The sequence below is a fragment of the Poromitra crassiceps genome (genome assembly GCF_964638095.1).
Source record: "Poromitra crassiceps genome assembly, chromosome: 25".
NCBI classification, from domain to species: domain Eukaryota; kingdom Metazoa; phylum Chordata; class Actinopteri; order Beryciformes; family Melamphaidae; genus Poromitra; species Poromitra crassiceps.
In genome coordinates, this window is record NC_139649.1 from 13105236 (window position 1) to 13115216 (window position 9981).

The following is a 9981-nucleotide window of genomic DNA, read 5'->3' on the forward strand; positions in this document are numbered from 1 at the left end:
CTTTGTGTTCAATTCACCTGCAAACACCTGCTAGTGTTTGTTTTTCCTTTGTGGTCGAATACATAGAAACTCTCAATGGTTGTTCAGGACCAAATGGTCCTAACCTTGGTTGTTCTTGTTTCTGTCCATTTCCTCTAAAAGGAGTACAAGCAGGTTAGAAGGAGCTTATTTGGCTCCTTGATCTATTTGGCTTGGCTTGGTTTCGGTCTGTTATTAACATCCTAGCTACTCCTTTTCCTCGCCACTATTGTTCCTGTCTATATAGCTCACTTTTCCAGGGCACGAGGGAGCGCTTTTTTTGGTTGAGTTTGGTCGGGTTTCGTTTGTTGGTTTGGGTCGGGTTTGTTTGGTTTTCCTGTCCTCACCCTAACCCTTTTCGTGTCTCTCTGTGTGTCCTCCTGTCTAGGGCGTGAGGGAGCAGAAGGCCAAACAGTCTTGGAGCTCCGATGCCAGTGGACATGCAGCCACACCAGGGGCTGTATCACTATGAGTCCTCACCCAACCAGCCGTCCAGAGGGTGAGACCACAGCTACTGTACATGCACCACTTCCTCAATCATTAGTCTGCAGCTGGATTTTAACCTCTATCCATCTTGGTCAATTCAACTATTTGACACGAGAGTCATCTCTTGCACGCTTCTCTCTCTAGCCTGGTGAAATCATACGATCACGTGAATTCACTTCTCTCTCTAGCCTGGTGAAATCATACGAACACGTGAATTCACTTCTCTCTCTAGCCTGGTGAAATCATACGATCACGTGAATTCACTTCTCTCTCTAGCCTGGTGAAATCATACGATCACGTGAATTCACTTCTCTCTCTAGCCTGGTGAAACCATACGATCACGTGAAGTCACACTCCGTTTCGTTCTGCGGATCAGTCTGGCCTCGAGCCCGCCCACAGCGATTTCAGTGGGTGGGTGTACCTGCCTTGACAGACAACTCCTTCAGCCAATCAGCGTCGCCAAATCCAATCCAAATCCACTCGGAGGAACGGTGAAAACGCAGAGAAACTCCGCTGGTGCATACTCTTGTTCTTGTTTAATTGTTGTTATTGCATCTATTTCTGCAATAACTGCACTTAGGGCGGTGTTTTATGCTGCTAAAGTTAACGTTACCACTCGTTGCTTCGGGAGCCACCATACTTTTTTTTGCCAGCGACGTGCCTGATTGGCAGGTTATGTTGTCATAACGAGGCAGGTCCCTGATTGGCCCGTGCACTTTGTAATTCTGGAAATAGCTGGGGGCAGGCTGGAGGCCAGAATCAGAATGAAACGGAATGTGAGGTCACGTTATGACTAAGGATGGTTTGACCAGGCTATTCTCTCTCTGTATTAAAACCACAACCTCTCTACCTGTCTCACCCTTTCATTTATTTATTATTTTATCAAAACACAGCCAAAAATCACTGCACTAACAGAGCATGGCTGTTACATGATTTAGCTCAAACTTAGCTCATTTTCTAGTCACGCTCACAGCTAGTCTGAGGGTGCAAAGCCCAGGTCTCGCTGCAATTGTTGTGGATATAGCCTCTACTAGCCCCGCCCCTCACTCCTCCCCCTCCCCACCTTCTCCTCCTCCTCCTCCTCCTCCTCCTCCTCCAGCCCTCCCCTCCTAATGCCACCCAGGTTGCGGGTGGACTCGGCCTCTCTCTCTCTCTCTCTCTCTCTGACAGCTGCTAATTACAGGCTGACCAGGCCCCGCTGTGCTCTGCATGACTGCCCCGCGCCCCGCTCAGGTTACGCACAGAGAGAGAGGGAGAGAGGGAGAGAGTGAGAGGCGGGTAGGACAGAGAAAGGGAGTGGAGGAGGTGAAAGAAGAGATAGTAAGAGACAGAAAAGACATAGGGGCTAGAGAGAGAGAGGGAGGGAGAGAGAGGGATGAATGGCAGAAGAGAAGGATAGAGAGGGAGAAAGGAGTGAGAGTGGGAGGGAGGTATAGTCGGGGGGGGGGGGGAACCGGCACAGTGGATTAGAGTGGACAGATTAAGCTCCTGTGTGGATACACGTCGCGGTGGAAGAATTAGAGAAGTGAAAGGAAGACTTAGAAGGTGGATAGATGAATGAAGTCTGCCCCACAGGAGAGGAGAGACCGAGAGAGAGAGACCGAGAGAGAGAGGGAGAGACCTGGAGAGAGAGAGGGAGAGAGACCTGGAGAGAGAGATTTTGAACTAGCCAGTCAGACTGAGGAAAGGTCAGAGAACACATTCAAATTCATGAGAAGGCTGGAAAGTTCCAATGAGGCTTCCCTTCTCTCGTTTAGTAGGGGAAAACCAAGATGAGTAAGTTTCCACATCGTGCCCCAGGATAAGGGCTATGCACCATCTAGTGGTGAGTAGGAGACATCACAATTCACAACAGATCAAGAGTGGAGAAGTGGTGTTTGTCCCAAGTTAACTTGACTGTTGCCATGCACCTCACCTCATATTTTCTGTGTAGGTTCAAATAAAGGAAGCCGGATTAAGGGTATGTGTCTTTGTCATGTATTGGAGGAAGCGTGTGCTAGTCTACGGCTCTCCCCAGATCGGCAGAGGGGGTGGAGCAATGACCGGGACAGCAGGGGGAATTGGCCAAGTACAATTGGGGAGAAAATGGGAGAAAAATCTGAAAAAACTTGACGATTCTTTTTGTTTTTTTGTCTTTCTTGATATTTCCAGGCTAGCCCCATCAGGCCGGCCCCCCTACAGTGATGTGTCCTCGCTGCGCGGCCCGCTACACAATGGCCCTCCCCAGGACTGCCGAGCCATGTACAATCCCATGACCGCTAGCATGACTCCTGGACCCGGCCCGGGACAGGGCCTCGGCCCCTGCATGGATCAGTACATGAGGCCCCCTCAGGCCCCACCGCCACACAGTATGATGGGCCACCGGGGCATGCCTTCCACAGAGGGTGAGTCAGTGGATCTCTTACATCTCCTCAATCTGACCGCTGCTTACTCAGAAGAGAGGTTCTTTCTCTAGTGGAAATCAACAGCAGCATCAGCAGCAACATGTAATGTGTCTTATCACTATACTAGAGAACTGCTGAAAGTGAATGTGGATGTTACACTTAGATATTAAATATCTAATATAATATGAATGGTGAACTGAGGCTAGTTTGCCTTTTTAAATGTGATGGTAGTGGATAACAGCCCTGCTCTGCCCACATGTACCTCCTCTCTGCTGGCACAGGACTGAATCCTGCGGGAGCCTCGTCTCTGTTGCCTTCCCTACTCTGTGCCCTTCTCAGCTTACCAGCTGTCTCTGTGGCTTTAAAGTCATCATGTATATAGCTAGTGATGCTAGATGTGTACTCCTACACTTTGACATTTCACACATGCAGGTGATCAAGTGTGGAGTGAGTTTAACAACTTAAAGTAAATTACTTGCTTGCAAACGCATCAGGACAGTGACATGTGACTCTTGAATATTATGCTGTCTCACTTTCCATTGAAATACAAATCATTTTGCAAATTGGGGGGGGGGGGGTTCCCCTTACATGCTTCATATAGGGGGATTTATACACGGGGGTGGCGGGGGGGAGGGGGGTTGGAGGATACTATGCGGTAGTTCTCAACATGGGCCCATATGAATTGACCAACCACAGACAGAGTGATGCAACTCATGGGGTGGTACATTTTGTACAACCCACCAATAATAATTATTATTATAATAATAATTCCATAACAGCTCAGCCAATCAGATTTTACCATAGGAATTCCTACGGCAAAACCCGGAAATGCTGACTTGTGATTCAGACCCTCCGTCCCTGCCTGGGGGCATGCTGATGTAAGATGGTGGGTCTGACCACAATAGTTAAACAATAACCACTCGGTGATCGAGAATATTACTTTGCATCATGGAAATGTAACGTCACTTAGCTTGTGTTAAATTAACCTAATCTTCGAAGCTTCAATTATAAATGCCGCGTGGCTCTTTATTTTCTGTCAATTTATCAAAAGTGTCGAGCGCTCTATCATAAATGATCATTAACTAACGTTAGTCTCGCATAGCCAGACGCATCTCCACACTTCATTTTCGCGTTGGTCTCTGAGTGACGACGTAGAAAGTTCACAACTACTTCACGTTTGTCTCACAAAGGTAATTATTCAGTCATTAATGTGTGCCAGAATTTCCAATTTCCAATTAGCGGGAATTGATGAAATTATGTGCTACTCCTGCAATCCCGCGCTGAATTTAAGCCCTTTATTAGAATAAGCCTAGGCTTTACAGATACTTTATAGATTTGATAGACTACCAAGTGTAACACCCTTCCCATGTAGCTAGTAGTTAAGAGTATCAAAATAGGCTTAGTGTGATAGTACTATGGGGCGGGGCCTGGGTTATGGTTTCAAATGTAATGGCGCTATACCTGTTATTTAAATATTCACTCTTATTCATAAAACTAAAATAACTGGCGGTGCCTCCAAATATGTTCAGAAAATATAAAATATAAACATATGACATATTGTGTCTTTTTAATCTACCTTTTTAAACAATTATTTATTACCCAAATATGAATTAGCCTACTTATATATGAATTACACAACAAGTATGCTTTAACTGCAATAACCGCAAAACGTGGGGATTTATTACTATAGGTAACAAAATGTAGCAAAAAGTGCTTCGGATCAAATATAAAACAAATGCAAACAAAATTAGATTGACAATTGACAAACAACAGTAATTATTAATTTATCTATTTATATTCCAATTCTTTGTTATCGATTTATCTGTTACCTCTAATTTATATGTCCAATTACTATTATGTATAACCTCTTCGAAAACAATACACCTCAAAAATATACTGTGGGCCCACACTCACTCAAACCCAGAAACCCCTGTTGCAGGCCTGAGTGTAGCTTGGGAGCGTGGAGGCCTGAAAACTGTAATGGCCGCTTCACTTGTTCACACAAGCAGGTAATGCCTACCCCACACTACAGGATAATTTGCAAGATTATGGCCAAGATTCCCCCCTCCCGATTTTCTCGGGGGTGCTCCCGATTTGATGCGCGTCGGGCAGATAATCTTCCCAAATTATCCTGTAGTGTGTGGGGTTCAAAGATTCACAATCGGGAAGACTGCCTCTTCCCGATTGTGAATCGGGCATATCTAACATGTTAGATATTTACAACCCGACAGGCGATTGCATCTTGAGCAGAGAGCCAGTAGTAGCTGCGTTTCCATACAGTTTTTCGCAAAATAATCTGGTCCGCGTCCGCCCGCAGCCCCGCACAGAAACAAAGAACGAGGAAATTGTCATCGAGGTGAAATACCCGTGCGTCTTTGAACGGGACGGAAAACTAATGCTATAGGCCTACTGCAAAGCATGTAGCCTACAACAAGCGCTTAGATCGGCGAGTGTCCGCACGGAAAAGTGAGTCAAATCAGCAGACACGCCCCTCCACAAGGCACCTGTGCAGACGGTTTTCGCCTGGCCGTGCACAGTAGGCCTACACCCCGAATGGACGCGGCTGGGCGGACAAAGTGGAGTTTTCAAGACTTCCGCGAGCAGAAAACCACACAGTGTATAAAAGCTCCACACGTTTCCTCGTCAAGATTCATTTTAAAAGTTAACGTCGAGCCCTGCTTCCAAGGTGAATCGTCGGCATAATCTTCTAGTGTGTGGGGTTGCGTTTGAACAGACGCGATTGTGTGTGTGTCCCAAGATTGAAATGTTAAAAAATCGGCTCTCTCTGTCCTGTAGTGTGTGGGCTCTCAAGATTTTTATAATCTTCAAGGATTTGAAAATCCTGTAGTGTGGGGTAGGCATAAAACAAAAGGCACGTGCAGTCAGTACTCACGGAAACCAGGGACTAGGGTTAGGGTTAGGTAGGGGGGAATGGATGGGCGGAAGAATGGCAGAAGAAACAGCAGCGGCAGTCCAACAGCAGCACACCCACATGTGGTCCAAACAGAGCTTTCCTGGTCCGCTCTCTCTCAGTGACCACTGTCCGTCTCCTGAATCAAATATATCAGCTAAGCAACAAGTCCAAACACTATTTCATGGCGATTTAGCAGTAGCTTGTCTTAACCAATTGATTCAAATGCAAAGCTAACAGTTCGACTGCAATGCTAATGACGATTTAGCTAAGCTAACGGCTAAACGCTATTAAAGCATCGTTTTTACACTTCTAACATTCAGTTACAGTATAGAAAACAACACACAGACTCGTATTTGCCTCTTGTAGATAACACAACGTCCAAAACCACAGGATGACTGGTCATCAAACCCATGAGTTATGAACGGAATGCTCTCAGTAAAATATCTCTGAATGGTTCCCCAATGCTCAGCTCACCACTAAGTCCCGCCCCCAACCCTGAGACTGGACTTGGGTTGGCTCAGAGCCGTATAATAGAAGAGTTCCGACATCTCCATTCACTCCAATGGACCAGTTTTTTTCCAGGAAGTAGAAAGTGGAACTCTTCAGTAAAAAAAGCAGCACTGTCGAGTTGCATCAAAATAGACAGTGTTGTACTTTGAAAGGGTTTTTCATCCCTTGAAATGAATCAAATTGTACATTATCGGCTTTATTTTAGCATGCAAAAGTAGCGCGAGACCCATTCCTGGCTGTTCATTGGCTAATGATTCTTGCATTTTGGTCCTCCGCTGACGCCACTCTGTTACTAGAGGACACTAGGTTGGCTGTTTGATTTACCACTTCCAATTACATTAAAGAAAACCAATGATGGACAGATTAGGCTACAAAGCAGGTTAGGCTGATTGTCTAACTACACCATGGATGTATTAAAAGAATGGACTACACGAGTTGAATCCTTGAATGAACAAACAAACTATATGGTAATTTGCATGAACTCCAAACTTTGACTCTTAAAGCTGTAAACAGTATGACTTCTAATTCATACATTTTATCATCCATGTACATTTTTATACTTATTTATTTCTGTTATCCATGCATACATATTTAAACTGTATTTATGCATATTAACTTGGTTTTTAAACTATCTACATCCTGATGTCTAAATGGATTTTTACCAGGGCTACATAAGTATAAGTATCTACATAAACCTATTCTATTTACCTAAATCTTCCATTGACATAATTGTTATCTGACTTGACAGTCTTTCTGTCTGTTCCTGTTGTGTGACAGGTGGCAATGGCACCCCCTACTGTAACCAGAGCAACATGATGTCCTCTCATCACGGCTTCTGCCAGGGCCAACCTGGCTCCGATCAGATCGGCTCAGGGGACGGTAAGGAAACACTCACAGCACAGCCTGGTGTAAAAGTGGTGTGCGCTATTTTAGGTGTTTAAATCGCAGTGTTGTCATTGGACGGTTTCCTGTGAGCTGATTTCTACTCAAAAATCTGCCTGTATTAAGATGCATTAAGGTGGTACAGTTTTGCCTCTAGGCTCCAGATCAGTATAACCCCCCTCATGGTTTCTTCTGTTCTCTTTAGGCTCGAGGTTCTCCACACCTCGTTCCATGCTGAAGCTCAGTAAAAAGAGGGCTCTGTCGATCTCTCCTCTGTCTGACGCCAGTGTGGACCTGCAGACGGTCATCCGGACCTCACCCAACTCTCTGGTGGCCTTCGTCAACTCTCGCTGCAACCCCAACGGGGCCAGCTCTTACGGCCATCTCTCCGTAGGCGCCATGAGGTTGGATATTTCTCCTTTCTAGCCTTGGCTCAAATCATGCAGATGCAAGTCAGTAGAAATATCAGAATCTATATCGATTATCTCCTTTCTCAATAGGTCACATGTCTAGTGCTCAAAATATTTATTTTTCAGATCGATCTGGCTAATATTCCAATTATGTAATCCTGGAGCCATTTTAGGGAGAAATACACGGGGACACATTCCCTCTTGTGACAATAGACAATGTAATGTGCACAATATGCATTTTATCTTCAGGCAAGAAGTGTATTGTTCATCCTGCCCTCCTCCTCCTCCTCACTTGGTTACATTTCTGATGCAACTCTGGTCACTGCTGAGCTGTCTACTTTCAAGCATCTAGCCTGAAGCTGAGCAGCCGCTGAAAGCAGGCACTCATCTTCAATTTAAAAAACAGACAATGCTGAAATTCACCTGTATTTTCGAAGGAGCCACAAGCACATCTAGTGGAAATGGTATATGATCCAAAACAGTCTGAACGTTATTGAAAAGCCAATTTCAGGCAAACACAAGAGATTTCAGGAAGTTTTAAGAGAGAGAGGAAACAATTGTGCTAATAAATATTGCATTCTCTCCTATGGGGTTGTAACACTGTTGTGTCCTCTGTTGCTCCCCAGTCCGTCCCTGGGCTATTCCAGCTCTATGAACTACCAGTCGCGGCCACAGGGTTCCATGTATGGAGGAGGCGGGGGGACACCTCTGGGCGGACACACCCCCTGCCAAGCTTCCCGCCTGCCGCCCCACAATCCCCGGCTCCACGCTCCGCCCAAGCACGGACACGTAAGACGGTTGTCTCATACTCTTCACATGGAGCAGCCAGGGCCCTTTAAGTGTCCCTTCACCTACTTGCGGGAGATAGACACTAGACAGGAAGCTTGGTCGAGATGCAGGGGAAAGATAGCGAGTATGGAAGTCTGTGCTAATTGCAGGGTTCCCACGATCATGGAAAACCTGTAAAAGTCATGGAATTTCAAAATCTTGTTTTCCAGGCCTGGAAAAGTCACGGAATTGGTCAAATCCGTGAAAGTTTTGGAAAGGTCATGGCATTTTGTTTGTGTAATGAGAATAATTGTTACGGTAATCTTCCGTGGATAACCTTCCACGTAATCCTTTATTATATAAAAGGGAGCAAGTGGGCAATATCTGTTTCAAGTGGGAAATATCTGTTTGTTTCAATTTGTTGTCCAACTGATGATGTCACAATGTCTATGACATCATCAGTGATGTCATCAGTGACATCATTATTGACCAAAATCATCTTATGACATCACTGATGTGAAGGGGCCGATACCCTAGTGTAACATAACAGCAAATGTATTTTCTGTAGCTGTTGACGTTACCTGTAATGTATCCATTTGAGTGCTTCTTGGATTTTATGTTACTGTAATATTTTTATGGAAAAAATCATGTTTTATTTCAATAGCTTCCATGTAATGTGATGCAGTGTGTAAAGCACTAAAATCCAATATGGTGGGTCCTATTTGTTCAGTGTAGTGATCATTTTCTGGTATTGATTCAGAGTCACCATGTTCTATTATGGACCCTTGAAAAGTCATGGAAAAGTTTTGAAATTTGATCCATGAAAACTGTAATTGTATATGTGTGACTGTGTGTGAGGGGAGAAAAAGATTTAAGAAGAGGGAGAAGGAGAAAAATTTATGTCAGCACTGACTTGTTGAGTCCAGAAATCATGATGTGTTGTCGTGTGTTGTGTTTGTGTGTGTGTGTGTGTGTGTGTGTGTGTGTGTGTGTGTGTGTGTGTGTGTGTGTGTGTGTGTGTGTGTGTTGTCTTGTGTTGTGTTGTGTTGTGTTGGTGTAGCTGAAGACAGAGCCAGGACTTGGAGGCATGATGGACGGCATCAATGTGAAGAGCCTGGAGGAGAGGTCAGAAGGAGACGTGGCCAGTCCGTCCTCCACCGGCACGCAGGTACAGAAGAATCACCTTCTCACAACACATCGGTGCTTTTCACCCTCACTACATGAAACACATTTAGGCGATGGTGGCTCAGCGGTTAGCACTGTCGCATCACAGCGAGAAGGTCGGGGGTTCTTCTTCGGTCCGTCCCAGGTCCTTTCTGTGTGGACTTTACATGTTCTCCCCATGTTCACGTTGGTTTCCTCCAGGTGCTCCGGTTTCCTCCCAACCTCAAAGACATGTATGTTAGGGTTAATGAGTGTAAAAACTGTAAAAACCCACTTGCTACAGAAACCACACAAAAAATAGTCCCCGACGCCGACGGGAGCTTGGGGGTTCCTCTGTATGAGGAGGACTGCCCAGATCCCGTTGGTGTGGTCCGGCTCTATGCTCCATGTAGAAGCCTACAGGGAATAATAAGAAGGCTGGACTTTGTCAGAAATCAAGGTGTGG

General features: G+C 45.3%; 1 protein-coding gene across 1 annotated transcript in view; it reads left to right on the plus strand.

The window, feature by feature from the left end:
- Window positions 1-446: 446 nt before the first annotated feature.
- Window positions 447-9981, plus strand: part of gli1 (GLI family zinc finger 1) — a gene marked incomplete at both ends in the record, with an annotated part of 16307 nt that continues 6772 nt past the window's right edge. The window contains 6 exons of the mRNA XM_083661125.1: window positions 447-517; window positions 2656-2888; window positions 7090-7191; window positions 7400-7598; window positions 8231-8393; window positions 9433-9540. Of these exons, the coding sequence (XP_083517251.1) occupies window positions 447-517; window positions 2656-2888; window positions 7090-7191; window positions 7400-7598; window positions 8231-8393; window positions 9433-9540 (876 nt within the window). The remainder of the gene's footprint in view (window positions 518-2655; window positions 2889-7089; window positions 7192-7399; window positions 7599-8230; window positions 8394-9432; window positions 9541-9981) is intronic.